General features: G+C 37.3%; 1 protein-coding gene across 2 annotated transcripts in view; it reads right to left on the reverse strand.

Moving 5' to 3' along the window:
- Smurf2 (SMAD specific E3 ubiquitin protein ligase 2) overlaps positions 1 to 14,834 on the reverse strand; it is a 100,764-nt gene that overhangs the window by 44,950 nt on the left and 40,980 nt on the right. The window contains exons 2-6 of one of the 2 annotated variants that reach the window (XM_029545967.1): positions 11,273 to 11,311; positions 6,842 to 6,950; positions 4,161 to 4,273; positions 3,668 to 3,801; positions 3,134 to 3,199 (exon numbers count right to left, since the gene is read on the reverse strand). Coding sequence is in view for 1 of the 2 variants with exons in the window: in XM_021211735.1 (XP_021067394.1) it covers positions 3,134 to 3,199; positions 3,668 to 3,801; positions 6,842 to 6,950; positions 11,273 to 11,311 (348 nt within the window). In the remaining variant the exon portion in view is untranslated. The remainder of the gene's footprint in view (positions 1 to 3,133; positions 3,200 to 3,667; positions 3,802 to 4,160; positions 4,274 to 6,841; positions 6,951 to 11,272; positions 11,312 to 14,834) is intronic. The other variant, XM_021211735.1, reaches the window with a different exon arrangement.

Raw genomic sequence — 14,834 nt, forward strand, 5'->3', positions numbered from 1 at the left:
AAAAAAAAAAAAAAAATCTGTAACTGGTGTTACAGGTGGTTGTGAGAGCTGCTTGCTGTGGGTAGTGGGAACCAAACTTGGGTCTCATCTCAAAGAGCAACAAATGCTCTTAACTGCTGAACTGTCTGTCTTTCCAACCCCAGAAGAAAAACTTGCTCCACAAACCAGACTATCCTTCAACTTGAGACCCTCCTCACTCTTCCTCCTGAGTGCTGCAGTAACAGCTATGCACCATCACCCACATAAAACAGTGAGTTTTCTACAGTGCTTTTCTCCATTTTTTTCCCCAAAGGATATCATTAGCTAGAAGTGGGAGCTCATGCCTACAGTCCTGGCACTCAGAGAAGGCTGAGACAGCTGAATCACTGAGTGCCAGACCAACCTGGGTTATAGAATAAAATCCTGTTTCAAATAAACCATACAGTCATCATATATAAAAAGCATATCTATGTCTATGTTTATATGCCCATGTATGTACATATTATGTGCATATGTATGTGTCTAAGTCCATGTATATATGTATGCATGTATATGTCTAAGTCCATAAGTCCCTGAACTAGACTTACTGTGTTTTAAAATGACATAACAAGATTTTAAAATACAGCTTATATTTCTCTTAATAATGGTTATACTATGAAATCCAGTTTCACACAAAATCTTTACATTACATATACACACAAAAAGTAAAACACTTATTCTAATAAGTACATTTTTAATATGACAAAGTCAAGTCTGCTATGTGGAAGCAAGTGTTTGAAATAATCTCCTAGTCCAAACTGGTTTCAAACCTGTGATCCATCTGCCTCAGCCTCCCAAGTGCTGGAATAACAAGCATGTGGCTCTGTGTCTAGTTTGTGATTTTTATAAATACAAATTTATAGCTAGTGAAACTAGTTTTGTTACCTAAAACCATTAACTAGTAAGCATTACAAAGAATATAAAACCAGCAGGCAAATTACATGCAGAAGGTTTGTGTGAAAGGATTTATATTTGGGGTATTTTGCCCTTTCTCAGTAATCTTGTGGTACAGACACTTCCAGAGATAAGTGTCTCGGGATTCTGTTATGCGGCGACTCTAGCAGCTTTCCAGCTATGGATTCAAATGCTTGCTGTACTTTTGGGAACTGAAACTTTTCTGATACAGTAAAAATTATTTTGTCTAAATCCTGCTCTACCTCAAGTGGGGAAATAGCGATTTATTCGTCTAATTTAAGAAGCCCCAAAGCTTCAGTGGTTCAGTGGTTAAGAGCACTGACTGTTCTTCCAAAGTTCCTGAGTTCAATTCCCAGCAACCACATGGTGGCTCACAACCATCTGTAATGGGATCTGATGCCCTCTTCTGGTGTGTCTGAAGAAAGCTATGGTGTACTCACATACATAAAATAAATAAATATTTAAATTAAAAACGAAGCTCCAAAGCTGTCTGCCTTAGAGTCCTACTATACCATGCATCTTGATCAATCTAAGATTGAGCCATTCCCTTGAGGTCAGTTGAAGATGATCTATTAGACCATTTCCACTAAGTGTCTTGTGAATGTAATTCTTCCTTTTTTCCTAGTTAATGTTACTCTATGAGATAATGTTATTGTCAATGTTACTCTGTCAGGTAATGTTACTCTGTCAGTGCTCATCTTTTTCTGTTAGCAGATTTCTACATCAAGGCAGTAAACATTAACCAAATTACTAAGCAATGATTTTTTCCTTTAAATTTATGAGTACACTGTAGCTGTCTTCAAACACACCAGAAGAGGGTATCAGAACCCATTACAGATGGTTGTGAGCCACCATGTGGTTGCTGGGAATTGAACCAGGACCTCTGGAAGAGCAGTCAGTGCTCTTAACTGCTGAGCCACCTCTCCAATCAAGCAATGACTTTTTTTTTTTAAAGAATTACTTATTTATTATATGTAAGTACACTGTAGCTGTCTTCAGACACTCCAGAAGAGGGGTCAGATCTCGGTACGGATGGTTATTAGCCACCATGTGGTTGCTGGGATTTGAACTCCGGACCTTCAGAAGAGCAGTCGGGTGCTCTTACCCACTGAGCCATCTCACCAGCCCCAAGCAATGACTTTTAACAGACTATTCTCTTACTAAAAAATTAGTTTCAAAATTGTTTTCACAAAGTCTATTTCAGTATTCTACTACATTCTAAGCGAATTTCCTCCTAAAGTCTCAGTAATTCTTTACAATAACAAGTGCTGCTTTTTTCCCTTTTTACATTACATTTTATATGTGTTATATCTGTAACTGAGTGTAGGCTATGTGTATGTTGATTCTAGAGTTGGGGTGCACACACAGGCAATGTGTCTTCCTCTCTCTTCACACTATTCCTTCAAAGCAGGGTCTCTTCCTGAACACGGAACACAGGTTTTTCTGCAAGGCTGACAGCCAGCAAACCCCGGAGACCCTCGAGTCTCTGCACCTCTCAACGCTAGAGTTACAGGAATGCACTCTACCATGCCCAGCTTGCTTTTGACACATGGACACTGGGATCTGAACTCTGGTCCTCATGCTTGCACAGCACGTGCTTATTCACTGAGCCATCTCAAATGTGTGTGTGTGTGTGTGTGTGTGTGTGTGTTTGTGTGTGTGTGTGTGTGTGTATTTAAGTCAGGTTGTATCATGAACCCACTGTAGCAAATCATTCATGCCAATTCCAAAGTGTTATTTAGACAAGTGAAGATGGGGTTCAGTTGGTAGAACACTTGCCTACCATATATAAAGTCCTGGATTTGATTCACAGCACATCACAAAACCTGCACTCAGGAGACAAAGGCAGGAGGAGGATCAAAAATTTAAGGTCAACTCTGGCTAGAGCCAAGTTTAAGAATAGCTTGGGTTATATGAGACTCTCTCTTTTAAAAAACAAAACAAAGCCGGGCGTGGTGGCACACGCCTTTAATCCCAGCACTCGAGAGGCAGAGGCAGGCGGATTTCTGAGTTCAAGGCCAGCCTGGTCTACAAAGTGAGTTCCAGGACAGCCAGGGCTATACAGAGAAACCCTGTCTCGAAAAAACAAAACAAAACAAAAACAAACAAACAAACAAACAAACAAAAAAACAAAAACAAAATTTAGACCTATAGCAGTTTAAAATGAGCTAAAATTCAGAATTTTAAATTTCACACTTACCTACAATTTGTCCTCGAACTGTATCATTGTCATTTGGCCCCAGTTTGCATAAATCCAACCGTTGATCTATTCAAATAAAAATAAAAAACTAGTATCAGAAATTCTAACATCTATAATCTATGAATGATACTAAATTTTCACAAACCATTGAAAAATAGACCTATGTTTAATAATCATTCTAATTATAAAATGTTTAAAATTCTATAACTACATATGTAGCAAATTTAAACAAGTTTTGACAAATTCAGATTTCAAAAACATAAAGTGCTGGTAAACTACACTGGTGATGGATGGTTCTCTCCAAAGCTTTCAGATCACTTCAGTCTGAACCTTGGCTTACCTTACCTCTCAATAGTTGTTGATCCTAAGCAATTTATACCCAAAATGTTTCAATTTTTACGTCCAATAAATAAATATAGGCCAGGAATTTTTATTAGTGTTTCAGATATACATGGGAACTTAAGTTTTGGACACCTACTACATAAAAATTCTCATACATATTTTCTAACTAAAAAAAAAAAAAAAATTACTTACAACCAGTGTCCTTGAGGCGGTTGATGGCATTGGAAAGAAGACGAACACAACCAAGAAATCCAGCACCTTGCTTCTTATGGATCTTCTTATGATTCCATACACTGATCGTAACTGAATCAGACTTTCCGATATACCTAAAAAGCAAAACAGCTACATGAATAACTTGGTAATTATGAATAGTATACAATTTAATTTTTAATATCCTAACATCCTAAATATATTTCAGAATATGGCTAAAAGAAGCAAACTATGTTTTGAATTCAATAAATCCAAAGTACCAAACTTAAACTTTAAAAACATTTAAAATAATTTTTAATCCCTTTTTTTCCAATCTCATTTTGGGTAAAAACTTTAAAAACAGAAAAGCTATTTTTCGGGTTTGCGAATGTCATTCAGCTGTAGAAAGAACACTCATATTTTAATTATTACCTCAGAGACTTAGTTCACCTTCAAGAGGCACAGTCAAGGCTGATAGACCAAAAATCTGACCTACCTGTTACATTTTTAAATGCTGCAGAACAAAAGTTGTTTGTAACGCTTTCCCCTGCTTCTTTCCTATATGCAGGCCTTGAGCGAGCAGGACTCTTGTAGATTTCACTTCACTGCCTGCAGACAAGCAGAGCAGGGAAAAGCGTTACTATACTTGTCTGTGCATATGCCTGCAAGTGTATAAAAGCTCTATCACGGCCAATTATTAACATGGCATCAAGTCATGCAAAATCATGGTTATTAATAACATAATCATGTGATGAGAACCTAACTTTTTTTCCATGATTCTAAGAGATCACATTTTTGGTCCAGCAACCTTGATCTTATACTATCATTCAATAAAAGAAAAACAAGGAACATGGAAGATGCACTTAAGCCCTGGATCCAGTGTGTCTAAAAAGTGATCACCCTGACATTCTTTCGATACAAGTCAATACATTTGCTTTATAAAAACTAAGTTTTTTTCCCCTCCCTTTGTTTTGTTGCTTTGAGTGATGGTCTAATGCAGCCCAGGCTGGCCTTGAACTCACTATGTGATCTTGCTTTCACCTACCAAGTGCTGGGATTATAGGCATGTATTACTATATCCAGTTTTAGGTAATGCTGGGATCAAACCCAGAGCTCTCTCTATACAAGCCTGGCAAGTACTCTACATACCTAGGCCTGTTTTGTTATTGTTTGTTTAGACCAGATTGGCTTTTAACCTTCCTTCCTCCTTCACCTCTACTTTAAGTGGTGGATTACAGGTGTGGGCCATCAAACCTGGCTCTAAAATGAAGCTAGTTTCTATTGGGTCTATTGCTTACAAATGAGATGTCATAGAGTAGGTATAGATCAATTTTCAAAAATATCTACCAGATACAGTCTGGTATGTAACTACTGCATGTTATACTACATAGTAACATGTAAGTAACACACACACACACACACACACACACACACACACACACACACCCGAGTTTCCTAACTGGTTTGCAGCTATTCTAAAATAGTGACTCCTGAGGCCTCAGTAGCCCACCACTGGCATAAGGAACTCTTATCTACTTAGTACATGTACCAACATATTCTTTATGTTTATTATTATACAAAAAGATTTGAAATTCTTAACTGTAATAATTTTCTAGCTAGAAGCCTTTTTAAAATAACTTTAAGCACTTAAGTTTTACAAGGCAAAAACATTCTGTCAAAATATTTCAAGGTCAGAAACTAATTAGAAATTGCATTTAAGCAGTCTCTGTTTTCATTTTAAAGAAATATAATTTAATACACATGGCTAGAAGAAAAATGAATTCTTTTAAACCTGTAAGTTAAACACTTTTTGTTGGTGGTGGTATTTTTAAGAGTCTTACTATGTTGTCATACAGGGACTGAGAACTTAACAATCCTCCTGAATAGGTAGTATTATAGGCACACACCACTGCACTCTGCTTTAAACTTACATAGAAATCTCTATTTTAGCCGGACGTGGTGGCGCTCGCCTTTAATCCCAGCACTTGGGAGGCAGAGGCAGGTGGATTTCTGAGTTCGAGGCCAGCCTGGTCTATAGAGTGAGTTCCAGGACAGCCAAGGCTACGCAGAGAAACCCTGTCTCGAAAAACAAAACAAAAACAAACAAAAAAATCTCTATTTTATAGAACCCCAACTTCTCCAACAAGTATAAAATTTATAAACAACATTAAATTTAAGAGGGTCTAACATAAGGAACACAATATTATCATGTAGAATACAGTATTATGCATGCAGTCAAGATTTTGGCTAAAGTATAATTGTTATACTTTTATACAACCTACCCAATGTAACGAAAAGATTTAACAAAATGATCCCAAGTGTTACTCTGATCTTGTCCCCTCCACATCTAAGATAGACCTCCCTAGGTAGCCAGTTAATACTAACTATAAAATAAGTTCCATCGAGCACATGAAAAGATGTCCAACATCTCTAGTCTTTAAGAAAAGGTAAATTGAACCAAGAAATATGGCTGTAACTTTTTCAAGATATGTTTTCTTTCTTTTAACTCTGTGTGTGTGTGTGTGTGTGTGTGTGTGTGTGTGTGTGTGTGTGTGTGTTTAAGTCAGGTGCACACGCCTACCTGCCTGTCTTGTTTAACAATAATTCAAAGCACTTTTCCACTGGGTTTGGCCCCTCTTTTATAGATGTCAAATCATAAGGCTGAGCCTGTGTATTGGCAGGCCTGCAATCCTAGCTATTTAGAAGGGTGGTGTAGGAAGATTCCAAGTTCAAGGTCTGCCTGAGCAACTTAGTAAGACCAACCTCAGATAAAATACATACAAGTGAAAAAGGATGTGAGGGTGTACTTCAGTGAGAGAGTGCTTGCCTACCATGTTTAAGACCCAAGGCTCAATATTTAGTACTATTTTGAAAAAAGAAAAGGAAAAAAGAAACTATATATTTTTGTTTGTTTGTTTTGTTTTGTTTTTGGTTTCTCGAGACAGGGTTTCTCTGTGTAGCCTTGGCTGTCCTGGAACTCACTCTGTAGACCAGGCTGGCCTCCAACTCAGAAATCCACCTGTCTCTGCCTCCCAAGTGCTGGGATTAAAAGCGTGTGCTACCACGCCCGGCAAGAAACTATATTGTATACAAGGTGAAACCATTTTCCATGATTCTTTTAAGAGATTATATTACATTAATTCTGTGCTTCATTTCAAATTAATCATTTATACCTACAGGTCATAATGCTGATTCCACTTTGGATCAAGTGTGTTCTTCACAGTATCTGTAGAATGGCACTGCCCAGAACCATCAACCACCACCTTAGCAAACGGATCAGGGAGACCTGTGGGAAAAAGGGAAGTAATTTAAACTAAAAAAAATACTTTGACATGTAAAAGATTAATTACATGAGGATTATTATTTGCTATAAAAGATTTTTCCATTCCAACATTCAGACACACAGATACATACACACAGAGGGTAAGGGGCTATTTTAAGCCAAACATTGAAGTCACTTCCACAGTTGATATTAAACTGTATGGTTTTTTCTTGTTCTCAACTTGAAGCATTCTGTTAAACACTACCATGGTCTAGATGGTGCCTGGGTACTTGAGGATTGTAAGCAGCCATTAAACTCTGAGAAGGTGAATACTCAAACATTCCCACCATTTCCTTTGACACAACTGTCTTAGTAGCACATTTAAAGGACTTGTTAAACATAGTTGTCACACAGAAGATTAATTTCTGAAAAGTCAAACTGCTTAAAAACTGCTACCAAGTAATAAGAGACACCACAAAGGAAATGAAAATAGCAAACACTGGAAAGGAAATCAACAGTAAGGAAATGCTTGGCTATCTGACTAAAACAGCAAACACAATGGGAATTATTCAAAATGCTTTGTCTTAAATGTTTACAATAATCCTCTGAGGGAAATGAGTGTTGTTATCTCTTATTTTACAAATGAAGAAAAAAAAAGATTAAATGTCAAATCATAATTAGCTCAATGTACACATAGTAGTGAGAAGTATGAACAAAGTCTAAAGCAGCAGTTCTCAACCTGTGAGTTGCAACCCCTTGGGGGGAATCAAAGGACCCTTTCATAGGGGTTGACTAAAACCATCAGAAAACAAGGTATTTACACTGTGATTCATAAGGGCAGCAACATTATAGTCATGAAGTAATAATGAAAATAATTTTATGGTTGGAGGTCACAACAACATGAGGAACTGTATTAAAGGGGTTGCAACTATTCTATATTATATTATGATATATTATATTATATTTGGATCTGGAAAATCCTCCAATGGCTATGTTAGATTGGTCCTTACTACAGCAAAACCCAGAGGTGGTTAGGAAGGGACTGGTTTATGAAGATCCTGACCTTATCATTCATGATCAGTGAATTGCGGGAGGTAAGGAGACCCTGCTGAAGGAACTGAGTCCTTGAGGTATAGCTCTGGTGCTGTATCTCATTGTCCTACTCCGTCTCCTCCCTGTCACCTCCACTTTCCAGCCACGGTGAAGTGAACAGCCTCACCGTGCCCTCCCTGCCACATGGTCTCCCTTATCACAGGCCCACACGAACTGAGCCAGTTAGGCATGAGCTGGAAACCTCTACAACCATGAGCCACAAAACCAAAACCAAACAAAAAGAACCCCCCAAAACCAAAACTCCAGTTCTTCCTTTAGGTTGAGTCTTTGAAATATTCTGTCAGTGATGAAAAACGGAAACACCACCCATTTACTATATTTGTTCAAGAGAAAAGCTCATAAAAGCCAGAAGAACAGACTGTTGTGAACAGGGAGAAAGAGCAGTGGATGCAGAGCACACACAGGTGCAAAAGAGCAACAGAGCTCTGACCTTCCCATGTATCATGACACATACACCACCTTTAAATGGACTTTAATCACTGAACACAATTTAAATTACAAACAAAAATTTAACTATATTTACCATTAATAATTATAACTACTAATTATAAGAGTAGTAGAGAGATGCATCAGCAGTTAAAAGCAATTGTTAGTCTTGCAGAGAAACCAGGTTCACTTTCTAACACTGATAAAATGGTTTACAACTGTCCACAAATACACATCTAGGAGACCAGCACCCTCTCCTAGCCTCCAGTGGTACCAGGGATCCAGGCCGTATATTTACATGTAAGCAAAACACTCATGCACTTAAAATTAAAATAATAAATCTTTTCTTTTTAGAACTCTACTCTGATCAGGAAACATACTCAGTAATAGAAAAAGTTTAAGATCTATTGTCTTCCTCTAAGATAAATGTGGACAGATAAAACTTTATTATAAACAGGTCAAAGACACCCTGAAGTGCAGGTATCTGGAACATTAGTCAAGGTGAGCCTCAAGTCACTGCCGTCCTTGGCTGGATCCTCTGGAAGGAAGGCCTAGGGCTGACTTTTGGTTGCTTCCCTTTCTAGTATGCCAGGTAGCTTCCATTTTGAGTTTTAAAAATAATTATGCTGCCTCTAAACCTTATGCCTGAAGCAAGCTCACACTCTTAAAAATTACTCAAATTATTCTTCACAATTTACTGTCTACACCAATGAAATAGGATTTCTTTCTTTCACCTACTATTCAAGCACAAAAAGACTCTACAAGGAGTCACTGTCAATTCTTAGAGACTTACAAAGAATTAATGACTTCTGAGGAATAGGGAGACAAGCCTATCTGGATGTTTTATGAGAGAAGCTGTGAATGGGGCTCTGGGGAAAGGGAAAGAATCTGAAAAGGAAAGAAAAATTAATGATAAAACTGAAGATTTTATCTTCAAAATGTGAGCAAATGTCTTTAAGGTGAGTCTCAGCTTTGTTCCGGGTGGCACCACATCCAAGACTCCCTGCCCCTTTGCAGTTTCACCAACACAAATCACAAAGCTCCATCTTAGGAAGTTTTTCAAAAATTATCAAGGCCTTTAGGTTATTAATGACAGGGAAGTATAATTAAGGAGCAGCCCAGGAGAGAATAAAATTGGTGTTAGCAGATACAATTGGGGAGTTCCACTGTCCTTGAGCCCTATAAAATGTTTGTGGGGTAAACAGAATATGGTACAGAAGTGGAAGGCTGCCCTCCTCTGCTTAAAGTTATCCTATTTCACATTTACCCATATAAACACAAAGATAACATAAACATTCATAACTAGAGTTTTATAAAATTATGTTCTATAAACTTAAAATCAAGTCTACTGTAGAAATATAGGAAGTAATAAATGAAATTAATTATGGATTTAAAATGTGTCAAAAATGATTCCTTTTTTAAAATATTATTGTTATGTATCTGAGTGTTTTGTCTGCACATATGCCTGTGCACCACTTGCATGAAGTGCCTTCAGAGGTCAGAAAGGGGGGTCGGATCCCCTGGAACTGGAATTACAAATGGTAGTGTGCCTCCATGTGGGTGTGGAGAATCAAACCTGGGGCCTCTGGATAAGCAGCCAGTGCTCTCAATTGCTCAGCCATCTCTTCAGCCCTGAGAATTTCTATCCATTTTAACCAACCTGAAAATATTACCTAACATCATATGAAATGCCCAACACACTGTTTTTGTAAGCTGACAAAACTCAGATTAAAAAATCTAATAAAAGTTTGGGTTTTTAAAAATTTTATTTATTTAATGTATGAGTGCTCTGATCCACAGGCCAGAAGAGGGCATCAGATCCCCTTACAGATGGTAGTGAGCCATCATGTGGGTGCTGGGAATTGAACTCAGGACCTCTGGAAGAGTAGCCAGTGCTCTCTTCTTAACCTCTGAGTCAGCTCACCAGCCCATAAAAGTTATTTCTAATTTCAAATATTTTTACATGTAAAATTTTTGGCTAAAGGTTTTTATTTACAATCTTGTGATTGTTAATGAATAATTTAAAGCTAATGTAAAGTATGAAATTATAAGGTTAAAATTCACACTAGCAATCTGCTGGCAGAGACTATACAGAATGCTTAAGAACTCAAGGCCAGATGGGGCTACATGAAACTAAAGTGAGGAAGAGGAAAAGAGATTATAGATTGAGATTTTTAGTAAATACAAGGAAAAGTCCCAATCTGCTCTCACAAAACTTAATCCTAAATGAAACTACAAAACTTTCACAACTTCTGGGCATTGTTAATGCCTGTAATTCTGACACTCAGAAGACAGAATCAGAAGGACTGTAAGTTCAAGGCCAGCTTAGGCCATACAGCAAAACCCTGTTGCAAAACAAAACAAAAAACTACATCCAGTTGGCAAGTAGACTATACAGTGCAGTCAACCCCTTCTCCGGAGACTGGCAATGTCACTTTCCTACAACCCTGGATACTCTACAAGCAGGCTCAACTCTCCCTCCCAATAAATCCTGAATGCATGAGTGAATTTTCCTTAAAATGTTAAAGTAAAAGCATATTAAATTTTTTTCTTCAACCTTTCCAGAAACATTTCTACCACTTGCACTTGAACACCTGCACACACATTTGTATGAATTAGTAGAAATGAGTGAAGAGGACAAGGCAGACCACAGAACCCTCTTGAGAAGTGTGAGGCAACAGACTGAAACTATAGCATTCATAAAACAGTCTGCCTCCAGACCCCTAAACCAGGCAGTTCTAAAAATAAAGTTCTCTCCCAAACCTACACAATATAGACAAGATTTGTATTAAAGTTCATTTACTTACGGAAAAAATCCTTTTTCACCAAGTTTTTTGCACAGAGTACTGTAAAAAAAAAACAAAAACAAATACATGGGAAAATTAAATTAAAATAGTAAGACTGCATTGCTTCACCTTTAAACATTTAAATGTTTAAAAAATTAAATGAATTTTATATGCCAAATGTGGATAATTAAGCCCTAACCAACCCTAACTACAATGAGGCGCGAAATACAATCATGAACTACAGAAGAAGCTAAGTAACTTTCATCTTTACATAAATCAATGACTGTAACCTTAGCAATGATTACCAGTAACAGTAAAGGAACAAGATTACAAATCTGATCATTTTAATCAGGGCCTAATTCTATCTTCCATCAAGATCTACTCTTAGAGGAGAAATTTTTCATAAAGGACTAGAGAGATGCTTAGCAGTTAAGAACAGTTGCACCCCAGGGCTGGTGAGATGGCTCAGAGGGTAAGAATACCTGACTGCTCTTCTAAAGGTGCAGAGGTCAAATCCCAGCAACCACATGGTGGCTCACAACCATCCTTAACAAGATCTGAGTGTAGTGTCTGAAGACAGTGTACTTACATATAATAAATAAATAAATAAATCTTAAAAAAAAAAAAAAAAAGAACAGTTGCACCTTCAGAGGATCACAGTTCAGTTCCCAGCACCCAGATTAGACTGCTCATAACTGGAGTTACAAGGGATCCATGTATGCTCGATCTTGTGGATGCACACTCTCGTGTTCATGTTCGTGTTCGTGTTCGTGTTCTCTCTCTCTCTCTCTCTCTCTCTCTCTCTCTCTCTCTCTCTCTCNCNCNCACACACACACACAGTAGAGGGGAATAAAAATGAATTAAAATTAAAAATAAAAGATCTATTTTTGGCTTTGGGGGTTTTTTTGGGGGGGTGTCATTTCAAGACAGAGCTTCTCTTTGTAATCCTGGCTGTCCTGGAACTTGTTCTATAGTCCAGGCTGGCCTCAAATTCACAGATATGTCTACTTCTGCCTCCTGAGTGCTGAGATTAATGGAATGTGCCACCACTGCCCAGCTAAAAGGTTTTTTGTTTGTTTTTTGATTTTGATTTTGGAGAAACCCAGTGGTGATGAGAAAAATGGCTCTAAGAAGAAGATACATAAATTCAGGTTGGCATATCTACTTAAGGATGAAACAATTTCCTACAGACGATCATAATAAGTAAAAGTTTCCTGACAATGCAATGTTTAAAAACTAGCATTCTGTGCTCTTAAATACCACAAAAACCTTACAGGAGAGATCTGCCTTCCCCTAAATTATCAACAGTTCAGTAACAAGATGCTTTTAACCACTGAGCCATCACTCCAGCCTTCATAAACTTCTTTAATTCAAACTTAACAAGCAAAGAGAAAAATTACAATTTTTCATATACTTATTAAATATATAAGATATGAATATAATTTGACTAATTTCTGCATACTTCTCTGTCTTTGAGGTTTATTACAATTATTGATGCTTGGCATATAAAATTCATTTAATATAAATTTAAGAAGCCTAACTAATCATTTTTGAATAAATTAAGCAAACACTATTGATATAGGAATAAAGACATTAACAATCACAAGACCCTATGTCCCCTTTAGTCTACATCTTAGAAGAAAAAAATATATTTGTGGATTTTTGAGACAAGATCTCACTTGATAGCCCCAGCTGGCCTATAACTTGTTATATAGATCAAGCTGGCTTTGAACTCACAGGGATGAAAGGTGTGTGTTACCACACCTGGTAGTTTTGTTTATAAAAGTGAAAATTCAATCATGAAAATTAAGACCATAACAGAAAGTACTAAATCATAAAATAGATTTAGAAATATTTCCCATTAACCTATATCAGTACAAAAACCAAGCCATTAGGATCAACACATAATACAACACATGCACATCTCAAATTATAGTCTTTAACAGGAATAAAGCAATGGTTTTTAAACTGCCATTCATGTTATGATTCATGAGGTGAAAATCAGCACACACCTGACTTCAGAGAAAAAGTCTGAGAATTCTCTAACTTCCTGTCATATTTTTAACGTTTTAATCCTTCTACTCTCCGGTCTGAAATGATTTTTTCTACCTGTGCTTTAGATCTCACTTCTAACATATACTCATGGACTTTGAGAGTCACCACAGACATACTGTATACTGTGTCTCTTCTGACCACCCAAGCTTCCCTCCAGTGAATGCAAGGCAAGCCAGGTCCACATAGAGCGCTCCATGACAGTCAAGGCTAACAGAGAAACCCTTTCTCAAAAAAAGCTGCTCATCTTGATTGACCTTGAAATTCTACATAAACTGCTATGATAATATTTTTCTGTAGAGAGAGCTCACATCTCCAATAGAGTTCTTTGTTTAGCAGAATAATAGAACTCTTCCATCTCAAAAAAAAAAAAAAAAAAAAAAAAAAAAAGTAAAGCCACTTTTCATATATTCTATTGGGTCTATCATTTATTCTACAGTTCTGATAACATTTAAACCCTTTAAAACTCTAAGTCTACAAAACTTAAGTATGCTCCCAAGTAAATCACTCTTCCTCTGTCCCCCCAGACCTCCATCCCCACCAAACTATTTTTCACCAGTTTGCTGGGTATAGTTCAGAAGTAGAGTGCTTGCTAGCATATACAAGATCCTAGGTCTACTCCCCTGCCCAGAAGAGAGGAAGCAGCTGAAGAGGGTAGATATTTTCAAGCAACATTTTGGATATCCCCATCTGTCTACTCTTCAGCTAATTCAGTCACAGCAATTACTACAGCCTTATGACTGGGTCACTATCTCAAGCCTCACCAGCTCCTGGGCCAACACAGGACCCACAGTGATCTTTCCAAATCTCTGATTACATCCTCTCATTCTCCTTTTCTATCCTTAAAGGCCTTCCAAATCAAACTTATTTTCTCCTCAAAGCCACAGCTAGTGCTTATCTATCTCCCTGACTTCACTTCTCATCACAATTCCCATCTAAATTCCCTAAGATCTGCCATACTGTCTCTAAGATGCTCTACCTCTCACCTGACCATAGACTTCACATCCCTCTCTCCACCCAAATCATATGCCCCAAGCTTCTTCACCTACTCATTTTTGCAAACTCAAGAGGGAAGAAAGTTCTTTAGAACAAGTTTATTTCAACTCTCCCCTTTTCTCAGAAGCCTATACTTACCATGAAGAATTACCACATTTTACTATAAATGTTTACATTTACAATGTGACTACATAGGTTGCAAACACTACACTGTATGAATTATACATTCTCCCTCATTTCTTAGTATCCCCACCATTAAGTAGACATTGTACCTGGCATCTGATCAGCATTCAATACACAGTGGTGAATTATTGAAATAATTCAACGTACTCTAAAGCTTCACTAAAATGTTGATTTTTTTTTTAAGTAATAAAACACCTATTACAAATCCTCATACATAATCCCAATTTTGACCTACAAAAAAAAAAAAATCAATCTGGGTCATATAAAGTTTACAAGACCAAGGGGCCTCTCTTCCCAATGATGGCCGACTAGGCCATCTTCTGCTACATATGCAGCTAGAGACTCGAGCTCA

The sequence above is a fragment of the Mus pahari genome, chromosome 14 (assembly GCF_900095145.1).
Source record: "Mus pahari chromosome 14, PAHARI_EIJ_v1.1, whole genome shotgun sequence".
NCBI lineage: Eukaryota > Metazoa > Chordata > Mammalia > Rodentia > Muridae > Mus > Mus pahari.